General features: G+C 37.4%; 1 protein-coding gene across 5 annotated transcripts in view; it reads right to left on the bottom strand.

Moving 5' to 3' along the window:
- The window catches only part of RCOR3 (REST corepressor 3), a 50,289-nt gene extending 27,905 nt beyond the window's left edge, over positions 1 to 22,384 (bottom strand). For 2 of the 5 annotated variants that reach the window (XM_033853007.2, XM_033853008.2), the window contains exons 1-7: positions 22,219 to 22,384; positions 21,766 to 21,822; positions 13,390 to 13,467; positions 10,686 to 10,738; positions 8,896 to 9,057; positions 7,842 to 7,966; positions 7,004 to 7,082 (exon numbers count right to left, since the gene is read on the bottom strand). In XM_033853007.2, coding sequence (XP_033708898.1) covers positions 7,004 to 7,082; positions 7,842 to 7,966; positions 8,896 to 9,057; positions 10,686 to 10,738; positions 13,390 to 13,467; positions 21,766 to 21,822; positions 22,219 to 22,384 — 720 coding nt within the window. Of the gene's footprint in view, positions 1 to 7,003; positions 7,083 to 7,841; positions 7,967 to 8,895; positions 9,058 to 10,685; positions 10,739 to 12,833; positions 13,185 to 13,389; positions 13,468 to 21,765; positions 21,825 to 22,215 lie in introns of those variants that run through there. The other 3 variants (XM_033852999.2, XM_073802983.1, XM_033853009.2) reach the window with 3 other exon arrangements.
- Positions 22,385 to 23,066: the final 682 nt, after the last annotated feature.

The raw sequence follows: 23,066 nt of genomic DNA, 5'->3' as shown, positions 1-23,066 counted from the left end.
AAAACTAAGTGTTCAAGAACAAGGAAGGACATTTTGGACATTCCAAAACTGACTGTATTTATAATCAATAGACTCTCACTAAATTAACCTGTAAAAGATACACTTTAGAAAAAAGAAAAATTATTTTCAAAGAAAGTTCTAAGATTCAAGAAAGAATGATAAGCAAAATTAATTTTAAGCATGTGAGTAAATCTAAACTAACCCCGACTATGTGTTTAATATGAGATACTTTAAAAAATAAGATGTAAGTAAAACTTGGCAAAAATAGCATATAAATCAAGAGGATAGTGGTTGAAGTCAAAGCAGCCTAAGGGTCTTATATTAATTAGAATCCCATTAAAAACACCAATATTAGGCTTTAAGTTAAATATACAGGATAAAATTTTCAGAATACACAGTAAGAATAGAAATATAGAAACATTCCAGACTAGTAGACAGTTAAAAAAAAAAAAATCAAACAAGAGATGGGTTCTTAATCCAAAAAGAAGGCCATAAAGGAGGGGAAAGAAAACCAGAAAAAGCAAGTCAAATAGAAGGTAAAAATAAGAAAGAACAAAAATACAAATATCAATGATCATGACTGGTATATAGGAGCTAAACTCTCTAGATAAAATATAAAACCCAACCTATATGCTCCTGTAAGACACATACTTAAAATGTGAGGACACAGAAATGTTGAAAATAAGCAATAAAGATATACCAGGCAGGGCTTCCCTGGTGGCGCAGTGGTTGGGAGTCCACCTGCCGATGCAGGGGACATGGGTTCGTGCCCCGGTCCGGGAAGATCCCACATGCCGTGGAGCGGCTGGGCCCTTGAGCCACGGCCGCTGAGCCTGTGTGTCCGGAGCCTGTGCTCCGCAACGGGAGAGCCCGCAACAGTGAGAGGCCCATGTACCGCAAAAAAAAAAAAAAAAAAAAAAAGATATACCAGGCAAACACTTAACAAAAGAAAGGTGATAAGAGTTATATCAGACAAAATAATCTTGAAAAATAGAAGACATCAAAAGAGATGAAAGGGTCATTACATATTGATAAAAGGTTCAATTCAACAAGATAAAACAATTTCTATACACCTAATAACAATAGCTTCAAAATATAAAAAGTATTATTTCTCAATAATCCATCAGATAAGCACATAAACACCCACTTAAACAACCCTAGCAAGTAGGCAAGCAGTAACAGAATATTGATTTCAAGCATATAACTGACAAGCTTCAATTAAGACACATAAAAAACCTGTAACCAATAATTAGAGTATGTATTACTCTCAAGCACACATGGAAAAACATTCATGAAAATTTGACATTCTAGACTTGGAGGTTTTAAAACATATCCTCAAATTCTTCAACATTCCAACCACTGAGAAGTGGGACCCTCTCCCATTTTCCTTGATTCTGGACCAACTTTAGTAACTCACTTAAAACCAACAGAATGCAGTAGATTTGGGGATGATTACTTTGGAGGCAACCAGCCATGGTCAGAAACCAAATTACTAAGGGACCACCAGGCTAGAGAGGAATGCTAGCTAACAGCTAGTATATCAACTACCAGTCATGTGAGCAAGTCAAAAACCTTTAATAACATCCTACTTGATGCTGAAACATAAAAATCATTCTCTCTAAAGTCAGGAATAAGATAAAAATATTTGCTATCATAACTTCATTCAACATTATACTGGTGATTCTAACCAGTTCAGTAAGGGAAGAAATAAAAGGTATTATAAGGACTGAAAAGAAATAAAACTGCTGTTATTTTCAGATAATATAAACCTCTATATAGGAAATGCAAACTAATCTACAAACAATTAAAGATTTCATTTCTCTCCAGTTTATATGTAGATTCAACGGAACATCAAGTAGCACTTTCCTACTTTGAAGTTTGAGAGCAAAAGTCCAAAAATAGCCAAGGACTTTCACCTTTAGAAGCACTACCAAGTAATGGGACTCATCCTAGCAGCTATCAAGACTTATTATAAAGTTATAGTAATCAAGACATTGTGTGACTGACAAGAGAAGCAGACTAGAGAGCCATACATATATAGAAACCTCATCTATGATGAAGCTGACATGGCAGACCAGTTGAAAGAAATGAACTCGCTTCCATATTGGAAAACAAATAAATAAAAACGGGTCTCTATCTCACAACATAAACAAAACCTAATTACTGAAAGATCAAGGACTTAAATGTAAAAAACAAAACTTTAAAACTTAAAAATTTTATACATTGTCTTTAAGAAAAAGACAAAACCAAACCAATAGATAAAAAACAAACACAAATAAGCATTAAAAAAAGACACAATAATAGACAACAGATGGAAAAATAATCGGCCTTATTAGTAATCTCATGAATGAATTGAGAACACAATGAGATACCATTTCAGGTTATCAGATTTCTAACATCTTGAAAGTCTTACCACATAAAGTATTGGCAAGGAACTGGATAATGAGTACTCTCATAGCCCAACAGAAGTACATCAAATGTAGAAAATGATTTGCCATTACCTAGGAAAGTTAAACATGGTTATACCCTAAAATACAGTAATTCCACTCCAAACAATCCTAGGGTATTATTACTCACTAAGTCACTGCTGGCATTTTGGTGGAACAATCTGTGCTGTGCATTTCAGGAGAGCTGGCATCCCTTTCCCATTATATGCCAGTGGTGCCCATCAACCAAAAACACGTCCATAATTTTTAAATGCCCTTTATGTGAGTAATACTAAACCTAGCTGAGAACCACTGTCCCAAAGGAACTCTGATATATATGTATCCAGGGTATGTTCTTATCAGTATTGTTCATAATAATAAAAAGCTACAAATGATGTCCATTAATTAGAGAGTGGCTAAGTTGTAGCATATGCATGCAAGGGAACACTGTAATACAGCAATGAAAATGAACTGCAAAAACATGTTGGACAGCAACAAAAAAATGCGGGTAGCTGAACACATACAATATGGTTCCATTTAAATCAAGTCTGAAATGTACAAAAGTAAATGTGAGTTGCTCAGAGATACATAACTTTGTGATAAAACTATAAAAAAGGGAGTGAATAATTGATAAATTTCAGGATAGATGTTCCCACTGGAAAGAAGGGAGGGGTGCAATAAGGAAAATATACACAAAGGACTTCTGTTTCTTGAGCTCAGTCATGGACACACTGGTGTTTGTTTTATTATTATTCTTTAAATTGTACATAGTCTATGGTATGTATAGTTCATAATTTTTAAAAGTTAAAAATAAAAACCTTTCCATATAATGTGTCAACAACATGCAGAAGCAGCTATAAAGATGTGTTAAAGGCAATGATATAGTATCATTCCCTGAGTGGTGTCCCTATCATCTGTGAAAGAACAGAGAAATGAATGAAGCTGCTGACAAACAGTACGAGCCTCGGACCACAACCTTGCAGTATGTTTTTAACACTTTTTAACTTTTACTCCCCTCACTACATTTGCTAACAGGATGAGATCACAGGCCAACAAAAGACCAAATGTGTAAGTACCATCTCACATAGTTGGAAAAAACAGTATTCCACATACATACATTTCCTACATAACTAAACCCAAATCCCTAATCTCTCATATTTGTACAGTAATTAAGAATTCATAACATATATTCTCATCTGTTAAAATAAATTTGACTGAAAGCCTACTATCTACCAGGCCCTGTAGTTAAGACACAATTCTTGCTCTTTAAGAGCTTACCACCCAGGGATAGGTAGGCAGGTGAGGGGAAACCAGATGTAAACAAGTACCACTTAGCTCAATGAGTACTGCAATGGATTTAAAGAAAACTAAGGAGGTGGTCAATTCAACATAAGGCACAGGAGAGTTCATAGACAAGCTACATGTTGCAGAGTTATGAGGAATTTGCCTGGCAGATTTGAGAAGAAAGGAAATTCTAGAAAAAAAATGGACCAACAAAGAACAAAGGCTGGGGGAACTAAAACACTTACCTGAAACTCTCTTAGGAATGTGAAATAAGTGGGGTGGGGCAGGGAATGCCTAACTAGAAAGACTGTTTTATCCTATGGACAAAGCCACGGAAGGGCTGCAAACAGTAAATTTGGTTTTAAAAAGATTGCTTTGGCAGCAGGGTGAAGAATGGACTTGGAAGGTGTGGTGCAGAGTCTGGAGGCATGGAGATAAGGTAAATTAAGATAAGACAGAAAATGTCAGTAATTCAGAGAAGAGATGAGAACCTAAAAAAAGGCAGTCACCTAGAAAGACCAAAGAGAAAAGAACAAAATTTACAGTTATTTGAGAGAGAGAATTAAAAACGGTAATGACAAAATGAACAGAGTAATTGAGAAAAAGAAGTCACTAAAACTGAGACACAGTGGTTAAAAAGGTAGACAGGAATCAGAGAATGGTGTTAGAAAACTCAAAAAGAGATTTTCAGAAGAAGGGAGGGGTCAATAACTTGAAATAATACAGGAAGCACAAGGAGAGTACACTGAGAAACCAGTCCTCGGATGTGGCAGTTAGGAGGTCACTGCTGACCTATCAGCAGTTTCAGTGAAGTAAAGGGACAGAAGTCTGACTGAAGCAAACTCAAGTGAAGTCATGCTAAGGAGGATAATTCTTTCTAGACTGGTTGGGAGATAGTCATGCTTTTAAACGAAAGACTGGAGCTTACTTCTGGGCTGCAATGAAAAGGTTGAAAGTATGGCAAACAGAAGGTCCTAGAGGCAATATGAAGGGATAAGATAGGTCAAACAAGCAGTGAAATTATACAGAACAAGGGGAGGGGCCTATCTTGAATGAGAGAGGCATTCAGCTCAGACTGTTCATTCAGTAATTTCATATTACTGAATTTGTGACATTTTAAAAATCTGATCCTATCAAGTACCAGCAAGGAAGTGGACAATGAGTACTATGTGAAGTGCTAGGGGATACCAGATGTTCCAGTGTTACTGAGGGCCTGACTTCAAAGAGTTCACAGCTTAGTGGGCAAAAGACAATAATTTTAGTATAACATCCTAAGTGTAAATATACTCAGATAAAAAGGCTAGTATGGTAGCACAGAGGAAGGGCTGGAATTTAAGGGTGTTCCTGCTTGATATTTTCTCCATGAAGTAGAAAGTGAAGTTATCTGCTAAGTTTTTTTAGGGGAGTGGAGAGGTGGTAGGTGATGTGTAGCAAAGGATGAATGTTCAAACAGTTGCTTACATAATAAATTTTATTCAAGATTTATTATGTACTGGGTACTGTAATAAGTGCTTTTATACATATTACCTCTTTGATTGTCAGAACCTTTTACTTTTACCAATGGAAAAAACTGAAAATTACAGGTTAAAAACTGAGAGGTGCTAAGGGCTACACTGAGATTGGAAACTACTTTTTGTAAGTAGCAACAATGTACATGATCCTGCAATTTTCTCCTGCTACACCAGACCAAGAATAGCAATTGATCCAGCATTGTGGGTTTATAGGGTTAGAGAAGGAATAGCAGAAGGGTGAGAGAAATGGGGAGTCAAAGATACTGGGAAGAGAGCAACTTAAGTAATTGGTCATTTGGTCTATGGTTTAGGGAAACAAGGAGACTCGGAAAAGAAATGAAGGAATCAAGGAATTTGAGAACATTTAGCAGTAGTAAGAAAATCAGTAAAATATCAAGTTAAGGGTAGGATTTATTAAATTTCATTGATGAAAGATGACAAGGGCCAGAATGGGCCATGGCATTGAGTTCCTTAAGAGGAGGAATGGGAGTCATATTGGATGAAGTCACATTCTCCAATTTTCAATGTTATTTTCACTATTCCACAGCTGCCAATACATCACAAGCCTTTACCCATCAACATTTGGTCTATTTTTTTACAATTATGTAATTCCTTGCCTTAATAAATGAGCATGCATATCAATTTAAAACTTTTCTTTTTAATGATTTTAAGTCACCGTTATTATCATTAAATTGAGGAATATGAGTGCTCTTCTAGTTGGGGATTCTTCCATCTCTTCCTTTGATGCAGCTTTCAATTTTCACTGCTGTCAGTATACCCGGTACTAATTAATAATTTGTTATAACATGGAATAAACTAAATGTTTTCCAAGAATATTCTACACCTAATATTGTATTATCTGAGGGTGGTTCTACTTCTTTTCTATGGATTAAAGAATAGGCATCAGGCTTCCCTAGTGGCGCAGTGGTTGAGAGTCCGCCTGCCGATGCAGGGGACATGGGTTCGTGCCCCGGTCCGGGAGGATCCCGCATGCCGCGGAGCGGCTGGGCCCGTGAGCCATGGCCGCTGAGCCTGCGTGAAGAATAGGCATCGTGGGGAGTTCCCAGGTGGCTTGGTGGTTAGGATTCCGGGTTTTCACTGCTGTGGCCTGGGTTCAATCCCTCGTCGGGGAAGTAAGATACCACAAGCTACTTGGGGCAGCCAGAAATTAAAAAAAAAAAAAAAAAAAAAAAAAATAGGCATGGGGACTTCCCCGGTGGCACAGTGGTTAAGAATCCGTCTGCCAATGCAGGGGACATGGGTTCGAGCCCTGGTCCAGGAAGATCCCACATGCCACAGAGCAACTAAGCCCGTGCACCACAACTACGGAGCCTGTGCTCTACAGCCCTCGAGCCACAACTACTGAAGCCCGTAAGCCTAGAGCCCGTGCTCTGCAACAAGAGAAGCCATTGCGATGAGAAGCCCACACACTGCAACAAAGAGGAGCCCCTGCTCACCGCAACTAGAGAAAGCCTGCGTGCAGCAACAAAGACCCAATGCAGCCATAAATAAATAAATAAATAAATTTATTAAAAAAAAAAAGAGTAGACATCGTAGCAGGGCTTTTATACTTCGGAGTGGATGAGATAACCCCAAAATTACTTAACTCACTGGCTAATTGGAGTTCTAGATGTTATCATTTTTCCAAAAACCTCCAATTAACATTGAAATTTACTACCTTTTAACCCATTATATAAAAATGTTTTTCTTAATATGAAGTACTATTCGTTTTTTGGAGTGGATTTGTAGAACAATTATAAGCACCCTAATGATTATCATTACCTCTTTCTTGGCTTCTTTTTTGGGATCATAATCACTATCGTTTCCATCCATTGGGTGTGTTTCTTCCACATCATCATCACTGAGAAAAAACAAAGATTAATAAACTTAATTCACTTCCTTTCATTCTGTTCCAGTGCTCTCATCGAACTGCAATATACCTGGCTAATAATTTTACTAAATATTCCCCAGGAGTTGTCCTTGGGAAGATGAGCTTTTATAGTTTAGATTTCTGTAGTGTTTAGAAACGTTTACCCTTTTAGGTATATAGAATCATTTAAGCAAACATTTCTAGCTAAAAACAGAGATCCAATAGGAAAGATATTTAGAAAGAAATATCATTTGGGAAAAAGAACACATTTATTAATTTGATATAATACTTATTTTCCAACTGGAGAACTGAAATAATAAGTTATTATATTAAATTAATAAATGTGTTCCAAGTGGAGAACTGAAAAAATGATCTTTTATACTACCAGAAAGATACAGCTACAATAATGTGGACCTCAGTTACTCAGATAACTGTGGAAAGACCATCTGCCAGAGAATATATTTCTTAATATATTCTAAATGTATGTATTGAATACATCAGTACTGAAAGGAAGCATTTGTGATTAGTTAAATACAACTCACATATAACTCAGTTGCAAGGTTTGCTGGCTATGATTAACAGTTAAAGAGTTGAAGAGAGTTCTTACTGTTAAGATTTCTGATCACTCAGTTCTCGTCAGAGTGGAAACATGAATGTAAGGATAAGAAGCATTTACACTGTATTGTGATAATTGTTCTGCCTTAGGAAATACAAGCAATACCGGTAACTACATAAAGGCATTCAACCCACCTGTCACCCTGATTATGTCTATTGGCTAGTTTACGAGCCTGGCGATCCATCAAGCTTGTCCTAGATCGAGTTTTTTTCCAGGAATAGTAATATTTCACAAGGCTAGCAATTGTCTTATCTGGAAGCTTGAAAAAAAAATCATGTTAATATCAAGCAAGTTTATTCATAAACTCTGATTAACAGAATGAAAAATATTTCTATTATTCTTTGATACTTAGCAAACAAAAGCATAGACAAAAAATATTTTCCCAGGTACCTTTATGAATTATAGAGCTAAAAAATGCAGCTGTAGTCATAGCACCCCACCACACCTATGTCACTCACATTTCTAAATAAATATTCCTATTTATTCTGAGCAGGGAAAGGAGAGATAAAATTAAAATGATAAATGATGCAAATAGACTTAAGCTACAAAATGACTAATGATCATGCACTGCTTTGTCATACTGGCAAACAAGCACACACACTTCCAATTAAAAATGTTCTCTTTGATTATGGAAGACACTTAGATATATTTGCAAACATTATCTAATTTCCATTCATTCAAGTTAAAAGAGTTTAGTGTAGCAACTTCTCAGATTTATATTATTTTGACACAATACTAGAAATTTAACAACTAGAAATAGCTCTTCTTTAAATAAAAAAAAAAGCAACAGCACCTGAACAATGTTGAAATAATACAGAATTTCTAAAAATTGGTTTTCATATCCAAAGGAATATAAATTTGAAAATGAAATCTTAATGTTAGAAAAATGAAACATTTAAAAATAAAATTGAAATTTTTTTCCTGAAATGACAGACATATTTAATAACTCTATTAAACATATACTTAAGTCATAATAAATGTTAATTTATTACAGTGAAATGACACATAATGATCATGCATTAGAATAGTAGAAAATAAGACTGTATGTAAATATACTTATTTAAAAATATTTTTAAAAATTAAAATTAGATTGGAAAACTTTTTTGTTTTTAATAATTAGGAAGTGTTTAACAACAGAATAAGGTTATCACTCAGGTATGAATCACAGTAAGAGCAAAATTACCATACCATTTGCTGAATCCTGTGAAAGCTCTTCCCATGAAAACTAAAGGCTTGTTCAAATAGGACTTTATCTTCCACTGTCCACTCATCCGGAAAGGGAGTGAAATTAGGGAGATCAGCAAGGGACTTCTCAATGTTATGTTTATGCCAGAACAACATGCCAAGTGCCTTTGAAGAGAAATCATTCCCCTTTGGTTTTAATGGACTTATGTTCCATCACACTTAAGAGAGTTAAACACAAATTAGGTTAAAATCTTAAGCCTATGACTTCAACTGAAGATACACTCACAGTTTGGGGCTTTTAATCAGGGGTGCCCAGGTAGCATACCTCATTTATTTATTTCTTTTAATCAGGGCCTCAGAACAGTAAATGTTCTTACATACCATATTTGCTGTAGAATCTAGAAAAAGTGAGCTGAGGAGAGTGGCTATAATTACTAAAGCAGGTTTGTAGGCTCATATCAAGACTTTCACTCACATTTATTCATTTGTCAATGTGTAGAGAAAAATATGCTAAAAGGAAAAATAACCTGTAAGTCAATACTTAAATGAAACTATCAATTATAACACAAAACTAGAAGTGCTCAGTCAAGACTCAGTAGAGAAATATTTATGTTTTAACCTGTTAGAAGTGTATCATGGGCTAAATACTTCTAAGAAGTAAGAGTACCTCAACTGCAACTTTAACAATATTTTACCACATATATTTTTTAATGTTCTTTATTATCATAATATACACAAAGAATTATTATGAGGCATATTAATTACTTCAATGACTTTATTACCAAATCATAGGAAAGACTGAAATGGATAATTTCTAACAATTCAACAACTTTCCCCTCTATTGTAAGTAAGCGGTAGGTCTTTATCTTTACTATAAGGTACAGAGTATCATTTAGGGGATAAAGATTTATTTTTTAAGAAGAGATACAGCAACTTTTTAAATAGTGAGTTTTAAATTTCTGTACTTTGGTAATACTCCTTGAAAACGAAAATATGTATAGTCACATTTTGAAGGATTAACCTTCTCAAACAAATATTAAAAAGCAAGCCGAGGCTTAAAAACAAAATACGTAATCAAAGTCTTCAAAATCCACAGAATAGTTAACTACATTTAGATAAACATCTCAGTTTCACTGAAACGACTTTCTATTATTTAATCATGTTACTAACTATAAAGTTAGCTCTTAATAATCCAGGTTACAGAAAATTCACTTACTTTATATTAATTCTGATAAAGGTTGATTTTTTACTTAGTCAAAATGAAATTTAAGAATTTCTATTTTACTTTTCCATGTTCTCCATTCCCTTATTACTACGGATAATGAACCATATGCCATATATATCTCTTTTTAAAGTTATCTAATTTTTTTTAAAGCCCTTTGTGAATGATTTCCTGCAAAATCTAAAAATCTTAAGTATTTCTTTAAATTAAAAGTTTAACTTTTAGGACTTTTAGGTTAAAAAGTCAAAGAGAATTACCTCTACTTAGAAATATTTTCCCTTTTTCTTGAGCATCTGCTAGAGTAATCCTGAAGGCTTTCAGATACTTGAAGAACTCAAAACAGATAAGAAACAGAGGTGTCGAGAGAAAAATGTTCAAGTCCTTGAGATAAATAATGTTTATAAAAGCAAAATCCTTGATGATGAAAGGTCAGACTTTGCTAGGACTTTTGTAGTATCTATAAAGTTGGTTGAACTTATGCAGTTTCTTAAGACAGAAACTATCATGAGATGTTCTTTGGATTTGATAAATACTGAGGCAAACTTTAATATTAAAATGTTTCTCTACATACCTGTTCCACATTGTAGCCATGTTTCTCCTTTGCAATTGCAATATATTCATCCACTGTAATGAAACAATGTTATATAATTAATTATTCTCATTTACTTCATTTGCCCGGTTGACTCTTTTTTTTTTAACAAAGCAAAATTTAAAAACAATTACACTCTAGGGGTAAAAGAATAGCCAAAGTCATTTTCCATGAAATACTATAAAAAAGACTTTCACTTCTGTGACCAGGATCAGAAGTTCACTTGGTTTAAAATTTTACTTAGTATGAGTTATCTCTGTGACCATACAGCATCTACTTATTAAATTCACTGACATTACTATAATTATTTTTGTATTAAAAAAAAGACCAATCTGTGGTTAGCCAATAAAGCCTAATTACAGTATAAAATATTAGGTAACTTCTATTGCAGTCTTTATTTGAAGAGACAATTACTTAAGACCCCATCTCATGTTTAGAGTTTTCCCAAAGCTTTTACCTTCCCGTTTCTGATTACTGTATAAAGGATGGTTTATCTATAGTTTTGCCAACTATACATAATTACAATTTATATATACTTCAGTATTCCTAAAATTTTCTTCAGCTCTTCCGGCTAGCTATACAAAAGATGTTTGAATATTCCATTTTTCTTCATCCTCAATTATTGTAATCAAGCCAGTAGAGTTGTTTAAATAAGCAGTTTCTATGATGATATATATACTGGCTATTTCAAGGCTTCATTGCTAAGAAATCTGCCACTTCACATTCAGCAGGACTCAGTTTTACATGAAGTCCTTCTTGATCCTATATTTTATATATATATATATATATATATATATATATATATATATATATATATATAAATTCTTTAAGCACATTTTTGAGAAGCAGTGGTTGAGAATTCTGATCCTAGAACAGCTGGGCTACCTGGACTTGGTTCCCAGCCCTGTCACTTGTTTTTGGATTTTAGGCAATTAACTTGACCTTTTTGTACCTTAGTTTCCTCACTATAAATAGTGATAAAAATGGTACTATATTTAATACTATTCCTCCTAGGATTAAATGAGCTAATATATGTAAAGTGCTTGAAACAGCATCTGGCCCATTTTAAGTACTTTCTAAGAGTTTGCTGTTATTAATAGTACAGTACAGTTTAATATATAAATATGCTATTATAACAATAATGCTGTTAAGATTAACTAATTTTTATGGGTGTTATTATATCTCCCTAAGACTGGAAGCTTTTGATGAAGAAAATCCAAATATTATATTCTATTTAGAACCCATAGTACTTAAACATATGACAGGTCTAAACACATGCTGATTAACAAAAATGTCTTAGAGTCCTATAAATAGAAGGCTGAACAATACCAATCACCCTGTGGTTCTCAACCCTGGCTATGCATTAGAATCAGTAGGGGAGCTTTAAAAAAGGAAGTCCTGGCTCCACCCCCAAGATTTCTGATTTAATCAGTTTGAGGTAGAGGCCAGACATCAACAGAATTTTTTTTAAAGTTCCCCTAAGTGATTCCAAGCACAGCCAGGGATGAAAGTCACTACCCTGTACCTTCAGTTGGATATTCCACATGGACACACCACTACCAGGACATGTTGGCTTTCTGAATTTTGTTTTCCATTTTGCTAAGAAATGCACCATTGTATAAAACAGTGCTAAAACAGCAAACGCCAATGACACCCTAATGCTCAGTTTGTGACTGAAAACCTCTGCCTATAATGAAGATTGAACCAAAAAACCTGATCGTCTCTTTCAGGTTTCTCAGTACACAAAATGTACAATTTTGTGTTTTCTGTTAGGAATACCTCACGGGTATATAATTCCTAGGTTACCAGTTAGACTTTTTGCTGGTATTCTGAAGCTCTTAAATAGGAAGAATTATCAGGTATGCAGAATAATACCCCGTTTTCAATTTTTAGTTCTCTTACTGCATCAATAAGTATGACTAGACTTACTATGCACATGATATATAGGACATCATTAATTTTCATGAAACTAAATAAACCATCATGGGACATCTTTAAGATTTAGTAAATATTTTTAAAAGACAAGCTTATTTTACAGCCACTAGAATAGCTGTTCAGTGTTTTTTGTTTGTTTGTTTTAATAAATCAAATGATAACTGAATGGAGGGGTGGGGATCTTAGTTTTGTTACCTGCACGTTTCCTATATCTGATGTGCCGCAAAGGATCAGGTCCGCTACATCACATTGAAGTCTAAAGCCACACCATGATTCAAGAAGTGCATGGTCAATGATCCAGAAGGTCTCCGTCCAGAAATGGAGAGCACAAAGATGACCTGATTGATGGCTGCTGAAGTCAGTTCTTTCCCCTTTCCTCTTTAAAATGGTAATGATAGTGGGCTCTTGGAAGTTTGAAGGCATTTCTTTACAGCTTCATATACTGAGGAATAGCCTGTGCAGATGTCTACATAGTAACTCCCTCCCCTGCTTGAGGATTTAAGCAGCAATGCCATCAGATCCTAGGTTTTTTCAGTCTTCCTGGGCCTGACACAAATTGGAATGATCAACCCACTATCTTTCAAAAGGAAAAACATTCTAACATAACAAGCTCCATCAAAAAAACAAAACAAAACAAAGACAAACTGATTTCTTACGAGAATCTAAAAGACTCAAAAACAAATATAAGTTGCATTTTGAATTGGTTGATAGATTCCCTACTGACATAAACATTCAATTTCAGAAAACTTACATTTGGCATCTGGGATACTGTGATATGGAGACCATACAAGCATTCCTCCATTGTCTTTATCGGTGTACTTTGTAGCACCTGGGGAAAAAATTAATTATTTTGAATATGATGAACTTTACATTCAAAATAAGTATAAACAAAGTAAGTTTTATTTCTATTTTATTACAGTACCTGCAAAAGAGGACAAAGAAACAAAGTACAGGAAAACAAAGGAAGGAAAACAGATATACACTAAATATAGTAAATATACCACTTATAGATACCAACGAAATTTCACAAACACTGAAGCTTACCCTCTTTAAATTAAAAAGAAAGACTTTATTAAGTACATTTTATATCCCTACTTCTTAACGGGTAGTAAATCTGATTTAACCTTCTATACGTTACTTAGGAGTCATTAAAAACTCTGGCTTTAAAACTAGAGCAAATACCTCAGGTGATGAGTTAATTGTTTTGCCCATATCTAAATGGGCCAAGATTATTATAATTTTTAAATACCTGTATATGCTTTTTATGGTTTTTATTTAATCTTGTTCTCCTTGCTAGGAATCTGCCAGTTATTCCTTTTTAATTTCATTTATTACTTTTTATATTTATGAAAGTTTGTACTCTGTGTAAGAGGAAAACAAAGTCAAACCATGGAAAAGTTAATAATGCTATTTCTCCTTAATGTAATCTGAGTCTACCTCTCATCTAGAAGCATACTATTGCTGTTTCTAATTTTTTTTTTTTTTTTTTTTTTTTTTGCGGTACGGGGGTCCTCTCACTGTCGTGGCCTCTCCCACTGCAGAGCACAGGCTCCGGACGCGCAGGCTCAGCGGCCATGGCTCAGCGGCCATGGCTCACGGGCCCAGCCGCTCCGCGGCATGTGGGATCCTCCCGGACCGGGGCACAAACCTGTGTCCTCTGCATCGGCAGGCGGACTCTCAACCACTGCGCCACCAGGGAAGCCTGCTGTTTCTAATTTTATTTCTAATCTGTTATAATCTAAAAAGTCAGAAAAATCAAGCTCTATTGAAACTGTATGTAAGTTAACCCTTCCCTGGTGGCGCAGTGGTTAAGAATCTGCCTGCCAATGCAGGGGACACGGGTTCGAGCCCTGGTCTGGGAAGATCCCACATGCCGCGGAGCGGCTGGGCCCGTGAGCCACAACTACTGAGCCTGCGCGTCTGGAGCCCGTGCTCCGCAACGGGAGAGGCCACGATAGCGAGAGAGTTGATAGCGATGAAGAGTTGCCCCCGCTCGCCGCAACTAGAGAAAGCCCTCACACAGAAACGAAGACCCAACACAGCCAAAAATAAATATATAAATTAATTAATTTATATATATAAAAAAGATTACTAAGAAATAAAAAAGAATAGACAGAATGAACGAAAGGCCTGACACATCTATCCCAGAGCCAAGTAAATGCCAGTAGGTTCTGTCTTTAAATACTCGATGGTCCTTTTCTGGCTTCTTCCTACTTCTTAGGTGCATTCAAGTTAATTAAAATTATGAGCTGTTGTGGCCTCTCCCGTTACGGAGCACAAGCTCCGGACGCGCAGGCTCAGCGGAGAGGCCCGCATACCGCAAAAAAAAAAACAACAAAAAAAACAAAAACAAAAACGAAAAAAACCTAAGAGCTGTTGATAGCCACCAGAAACTAATGCCTAGAATTCCAAAATCACTCACAGAAAACATTAATATAATTCTGAGGTTAAACTGTAATCATTTATAAAGTTATAAGATATTCAGAATAAAGAATATTCACTTCCAGGGGTAAAAGTAACTACTATTATACTCCCAACTACAGACTTTGTCAAGCAATAATTTAATGTCATTCAGCCGTTCTTTATTTTTGGAGAATCGTAACACATCACTACTGTATATTCAATCAACAAATTTTAGTTAGAGAATGACACACTGTTAGTGCAATATGAAGCTAAAATTGTTAAGTTATGTATGTTTTACTATAAGGAAAAATTAGGTATGGAGAAAAAAGTATTGACAGAATACTATAAAAGTATTAGAAAAAAGCATAATTACAAAATAAACCTAAAAGCAAAACATTGCATTTTGTCATAACTATCTTTAATAAGAGGATAAAAATAGGAGCTGAGAATTTAAGAAAATGCAAGTTAGGAGTACATTATCTAAAATTTATATTCAATAAAAATAAATTTTAAAAAACTTCTTTAAAAAATATTAAGATATATATTTAATTTTTAACCACATAAAATAAAAACACAAAAGCAAAATAGCTAAACCACTCAGTGGAAATAAAACAGACATCTAAGTTGATCAGAAGCCTTTATTTAATTAATAAAATCTATTGCTATTTCTAGTGAGTATCCTAAACTTCAATCCTTTAGTATGGGACTGATTCATTTTCACTATGGACTGTGACAAAAATAATTTAAATACTACTTAAAAGAACATGGAATGCAACAAAGAAAAGGCTTCCATTAAGTCTCAAGTCTTGATAGCATACATGCTTAATATTTAGACATATTTCCTTTCATCTGATTCTTGTATTACAGAAAATCTGAATTAAAATATTTTTATTAAATATCTCTTCTTAAACAGATATAAACTTTTTTTTTTTTGTATTCTTGCCCATGAAGAACAACAGTTAAGTTTCCTCAAAAATTCTTAGCACTGTAATTAAGGACCCGATCTTCTGACAGAAACTGGCATCCAAACTGTGGAGACTAACAGCTCTTCTAATATGGGTGTATATATCTGGAGTATAGAGAATGCCTAATTAGGCATTTCACAATGTTCTTTCCCTGACTACTCTTGAATTGGGCTCCACCATTTTCAATCATATATGTGTCCCACTAGGACCAAAAGATGACTAATGTTTATAGGAAATGAGAGATAGCTTAGTATAATGGTTAAGAGTGTAACCACTTATAGAGCCAGACTTCAGGTTTGCATCCCAGCTCTGCCACTTCCTAGCTTTGTCACCTTGAGCAAATTTACTTCATCTGTCTCTGCGTCAGTTTAACCCATCTTTAAAACTAGGGATAATGAGAGCACCTTCTTCACAGAGTTGTTCAAAAATGAAGTGAATTCATATTTGTAAAATACCTGGCATGTGGTAAGCACTACCTAAGACTTATGATTACTACTATATGCTTACTGAAGACAGTTCTTTAAGTTCCCTTCTTTCTGTACTCTGGAAAGGCTTCTTCTTACCTATCAATCAAATAAAAATATAAATGTATAAAATCTCATGGGGCCTTAACTCAAACGGCTGTACCCTTTGAAAATGAAACTGAATAGCTGAAATGACTTTTTTGTTTTTCTGACAACTCAGACCTGATTCCTCTCCTATAAAAGAATAGGAGAAAGTAACTTGCATTATTAAAAACAATTTACCTCTCAGGATGATTTGCATTCAGTAAAGCTTTACACTTTCCATCATAAAAGTTGAAGTAAACCAAAATATTTAAAGGACACAAAAACACAATTTTTATTTTGCTTTTATCTATAACAATGTTTAAGATTATACCTCAAAACTGTCTGATATTCAGAAATAATACTGAGAATCCAATTTGACTCAGCAACAAAATAACCAAGGCCTTAGAAGTAGCCTATCTTCTGAATGGATCAAAAATAAACAAACCAAAACTTAGACAGCAAGCAACCACAATTTTAAAGACTATAGTAGCTCAACAGCTATGAAAATAAAATTATTGAGCAATCAGTTTTTTTAAGTATTAAATGAAACAAAAGTTCAAGCCTTCTGAAAACTTTTAGATCTCCTTAACTGCAGTTGGTAAAATACATTTATAAGACCAATTTGGGGAAAACCAACAACAAAAGTATAATTTTGATTAGGATTTCTATACAATAGCAAGTTTCAAAGTAAGTACAAAAATATAAATCTTCTATTTCTTTGAAGATTTCCTTTAAGACATTCCAACTAAGGATTCTGATGGAAATCATGGAACAAATATTCTATATAAAGAACTTAAATATTGAGATCAGTAAGACACTCCAAATATTTTAAAAATATACTTAATTCACCAATTTCAAACCAAGGTAAACAAAGACATTCCAAGCAGTACACAAGCATTAATAAGTTTTCTGGGAATCAATTTTCAGGACTTCAAACTTCCCTATGTTTTCTTTCCCAAGACAATCTGCCTGAGAAATCACCTGCAGTCTAAGCTGTACACTTATTCTACTTCTGACCTCCTTCTTCACAAACACCCTTCCCTCACTTTAAAAAAAAAAAGGCAGGTCTCTCATCCATCCCAAATCTTACAAGAGTACACTGCCTAAAATTTAAAAACCTCTATGATGCCAAACGAACATCAGCAAAGCTCTCTTTTACTCAAGGCACCATGACTATTACAGTTTTAATTAATTACACATTAATTATAATAACTCAAGCCAGAAGAGATTTAACACTTAGAACCTTATGTTCACAAGAATACATACTATGACGGTAGAGAAATTGGATAGGTGATCAATAAAGCACTTTCAAGCACAAAAATGTATTATAAAATTCTGTGAGGAAAATGCATGGAAATGATTTCAAAAACAAAAGGAACAATGTTAGGAGACTGTTCATATATTTTATAAAATAGATACTACCACATTACTATCGTATTTACATTTAATTGGATGCATTTAAAATAAGTATATAACAACTTTATTTCAAAGTGTTAACATTTTCAGTACACTGGAGATTACATTTTTCAACTAATAAACTCAGTGACAAATAACAGATGTCAACTTAAAAATATGTGAATCTGTTTTTCCAAATTTCTTCTACGAGTATGCAGGCAAAATATTTTGAATGCCACTGCTTTATATACATGAATTTTTACTTAATCTTGTCATATAGTTAAGAGTATCTCCCTTTTACAAATGAGAAAACTAAGGCTTGGACACATCAGGTACCCAGTTCATCCAAGGTCACTATGCCATAGTGGCTAAAAGGCATATGAATAAGAGGTAAGACTCTTAATCACCACACAAAACTGCTCCTCGTGACGTAAGCATAGTCAGTAGGCACTAAATAAAAGTTGGGGAGGGCCTAGCAAAGAATCAAAAGGAAAAGAGTCACCTAAAAAAGAATCAAAAATCCGCTTAGTAAATTTTTATAACGGCATTCTTAGCAATGGTCCATCAATTAACATAAACTGTTCCTAATCTCCTAACTTCAGTAATTCCAATTTAAATCTCAGTTCTTCTCATATTTTGTACAATACTCATTTTAATAATTCATTCTTTCTGTGCTTAATTTCTATCATCTCCTCCAATAAAAATAACCTCCACAAAAAAATCCTCTTAATTTTCCTACATTCTGATCATCATAATCTTGATACCTCAGGAATTTTTCTTCCAAATGACTTGGATGGCTATGGGTGGGCAATCTTCATGAAGACAGACTGAGTGGTTTATGAGACTAAATAGTATGAAGAAGAGAAAAGGAGAGGAGCTGACCATTTCTCAATTTCTATCATTAATTAATAAACATCTTTTCCTCTTTATCTCTTCCAAAGAAATATGTTTAAGTTCTCACCCAATGATATTGATTGACGTGGAGTAAAAACTTCACACACCACCACAACACTTAGAATAAGATAGAGCAGTGGTACTATGTTGAATGGCATACAGGCTCAAAATTTCCTTGTAAAAGGTGTCTAATAATTGATAATCTACATTTGCTTGACAAGATTTGCCTATAACAACTATAGAAAAGCCCACCTAAGTTTAAATGATAACTGGTTTTAGTTGTGTCCTTGGGTTCAATATTCTGCAGATTATTAAGGAGAAAGTGAATACAGGCATAACTCGTTTTATTGTGCTTCACAGATATGTCGATCAAGTCTATCAGCACCATTTTTCCAATAGCATTTGCTCATTTCATGTGTGTGTCACATTTTGGTAATTCTTGCAATATTTCAAACTTTTTCATTATTGTTACATTGTTATGGTAATCTGCAATCTTGGATGTTACTATTGCAGTAAATGGTTAGAATTTTTTAGCAATAAAGTACTTTTTAATTAAGGTATGTACATTGCATTTTTAGACCTAATGCTATTGAACACTTTTATATGCACTGGGAAAACTATAATTTGTGTAACTTGCTTTATTGTGACATTTGCTTTATTGCAATGGTCTAGAACCAAACCTGCAATTATTTCTGAGGCATACTTGTAGATGAAATTAAAGAATATCATATTCGTCCTTATTCTAATAAAAAGTATCAACTATAGTCTGAGTAAATTATTGAGAATATAACTTTAAAAATTGTAATATTTGTGATTTTTCCCTCAAATATTCTACTTAGACAAATATTCTTAGACAAAATGTAATGTAAATTGGATAATACAAATAGTGGCCATGTGAAACCACATAAAAAGTATTCTGTGCTTTCAATGAATTATTTTTCAAACTTTGAAATTTGTTCTAGTTATTTGTTTGCTTGAAATTTTTTCCAAAAGTTGCTACAGTGATCAGGCTATGGCATGCATAAATTTGGTCTAGCATGAAGTCTGGGTCTTAAATACAAGATCCTAATCAACTTGTGTACAGTTGTCTATGAAATATAAACCTATCTAATGGGGAAAAAAGACAGGTATGCTTATTACGCTGCTGAGTTCTAATGTGGAAATAAGTTTATTCTAGAAAAAGCAGGATACCAATGAAAGCCCCAAATCAGAAAGGAATAAATGTATGCAGAATCATTCTTCACAATTATGAAATTTAATCTTCATTGAGTAACTGCCATTTGTCCACTCACACAACCTTGGCAAGAATTCCCCTAAGTATTTTTGTTTCCATTTTACAGCTAGAGAAACTGAGGTTTAGGGAGGGCCAGTGACTTGCTCAGGGCACAAAAATAAGACATGAGTGATTAATTCAGTCTGTCTTAAGCCAGAGCAAGCACTTTCCAAATGTCAAGCTAAAACCTGAGGCAGCACTGTAATATGAAAGCGCCATGCACCCACTAGCTACATTAATAAAGAAAATTAGTTTCACAACAGTTAAAATTATTTGAAGCCCTCCAGCACACACACTGATAGCTTTTGAATAAAATGTATCAAAGCCATGTGATTTAGAAGGCAACTCTGATCTAGTGAGCACTCTTGTATCATTGTTTTTACGTGTTGAAAAATAGCCTGCACTGACAATCCTTTTAACACACATTATTTTACCCTCTCCCTTGGGACAAGAAAAGCTGTCTAAACCCTAAAAATCTTTAAATGGTTGGTAAATATCACTTTGCATTGCAGTAATGGGCAGGAGAGGAATGAAAATACCCACCGAGACCCTATTATCAAATAAACATGCTATTTCCCCCCCCAAGAAATACAAGTAAGCCCTATTAATATCTAATATAGAATTCGAGAGTCTGACAGAGACACATTACTATACGCGGGCAATGGGCAAAAACAAGAAGCGAGGGGGTGGGGAAGCCCCTTCAAAGTCTGCCCAAAGCCTGTACTGAAGAGGGTCTGTGGTGGGCTGGGGGGAGAAGGAAACACGCTCCACTCCGAGAGGCTCCAACAAGGGCGCCTCCATATGCGGAACTCTCGCCCAATCCCCGTCCAGGCTGAAATCCCGTGACCGCCAGAGAGCCTGTTTGGAGAAAAGTAGACAGGGAGCCCGCAAGCTGGGTTGGCAGAGGACGCTGGAACCTGGCTGCTAGGGGAGAAAATGTCTCCTTGGCAGCTGCAGTCACTGTCCTGTGGTCTGACTTCCCAGGGCTGGCTCTGGAGCGAGGTGTGCCTCTGGCTTCTCCCCACCCTCTTCCCCCAATCCCATTCGCTCCGCGGCTCCTACACTCCGCAAAGCTGTCGCCACCAAAGCTACACCACCTAGCCAAAAAGAAAGAAAAAAGAAAATCCCGTGTGTGCGCGGGTTGGGCAGGGCTCGCCCTCGGCTTCGGCCGGTGACAGCAGCCCGGGGATCGCCGCCCTGGCAGAGCGCGGGCCTCCGCTCCCGGGGGCCGGTGGTGTGGCAACTGACATTTGCATGGTTCTTCCACACACAGCCCGCACACCCTCTCCTCTAGCTCTCGGCCCCGCAGCCGCTCCACCCCCGGCCTCCGACCCCCGAATCCGCCGAGGGGCCGTCTTCCTCCGTTCACCCTGGGCTCAAGCGGTAGAAAGGTGATGCCACCAGCGGGCAAGTGGCCTCCAAAGGAACCATGTTAACCTTGCAATGCACACATCTGCCCACACGCCCTGTGTCACAGCCCTGCCAAGCGTGACAGCCTCCCCGCCAAAGATGCCTGTCCATCCCAGCCTCGCATCTCCTCCCAACCGCACACCCGGACCCCAACCCCACCCGCCCGCCCGCTACCCCTTCCACCCTAAACCAATCCCAGAAAAGGGGAGACAGGATTTTGCTTAAGCAAACAGATCTACCTGGATCAAATTCAGGGATCCGAGCTTGGTATTCAGCTCCGACTCTCATCCCAACATCTGCAAAGCAAGGTCAAAAAAGAAAAAAAGAAAAAGGCGTGGGGGCAGAAAAAGAAAGAAAAAAGAAAAAGGAAGAGACACTTAATAAAATATGAAAATTGCTGAAGGGAGGAAAGAAGCGGCGGGTGGATGGGAAGATATTAACTCCGGGCACTCCGGGAGATGGCAGCGGATGGGGGCGGGGAGCTGGGGGGGGGGCGAGGGCGGAGGATTGGGCGAGGGCGGAGGGACGGGGGTCGCGGCGGGTGCTGCTGCACTGCACCGGGAGTTCGAGGCTACCGCAGCGCCCGGGCTCCGAGGGGAGAGAGGGCGGGAGCGCGGCGAGGGGAGGGGGCTGGGGGAGGGGAGGAGGGAGGGGGGCAGGCGGGCTGGTTGGGAGGAGTTCGAGGCTACCACCGTGCTCGTCGTCGCTGCTGCAGCCGCTCTCGGGCTCCGAGAAGTGCAGCCCGCCGTTGGTGGACGAGGCGCCGCTGCCACCGCCGCCCGCCGGGCTCTTGGCGCTGCCGTTGGCCGATCGGTTCTTCCCCAGTAACTCGGGCCCTTTCTCCATCATGCCGGGCATGGTAGAAGAGGGGAGGGGGAAAGGTGAGGAGAAGAGGTAGGCGTCAGGGTGAAGGGGGAGATGGCTTACGAGCGCGGGCGGGAGGGAAAGGAGGAGGAGGAGGAGACGGCGGTGGCGGCGGAAGAGGAGGAGGGTGTTAATATGGAGCCGCCATAACCGCCCCGGTCCGGCAGTAGCGCAGTCGCCTCACAACAACCCGCCCCGGCCCCGCCTCTCTCCCCTCCTCCTCCGCCCGCCGGCCGCCCCGCGCAGTCCCCGGCGCCCCTCTCGGCCGCGCCGCGCTCTACGGCGCCGCCGGTATCACTCCGCCCCGCAGGGAGGTTCCGGCCGCCGGGCGGGGGAGGGCAGGAGGGGCGCCGGGGAAGAGGGGGAGGGGAGGGGAAGCCCCGCTCGCCGACGGACCGGGCAACCCCAACCGAGCGCTAATAAAATCGCCGTAGAGGCGCGGCCGCCTCTCGGGCTTCCTTTCTAGGGGGCGCTTCGGAGCGCGGGCGGAGGCGCACGCGAGGCATCCGGACTCTTTGCCCTATCTGGGCGGAAGGAACGCGGCCGGCCTGAGAAAGGGCCTGGTGAGACCCTAGGCGCCCGAGTTCTGGGAGCGGCCCCCCTTTTTTCTGGGGGGGTTGCGCGGCGCGATGTCAGGACAGGCCTCGGCAGGAGCGCGGCCCTCTTGAGATGCTGC

The sequence above is a fragment of the Tursiops truncatus genome, chromosome 1, assembly GCF_011762595.2.
Source record: "Tursiops truncatus isolate mTurTru1 chromosome 1, mTurTru1.mat.Y, whole genome shotgun sequence".
Taxonomy (NCBI): domain Eukaryota; kingdom Metazoa; phylum Chordata; class Mammalia; order Artiodactyla; family Delphinidae; genus Tursiops; species Tursiops truncatus.
The sequence above is the reverse complement of the archived record's forward strand: the minus strand, read 5'-3'. Positions and strand labels throughout refer to the sequence as shown.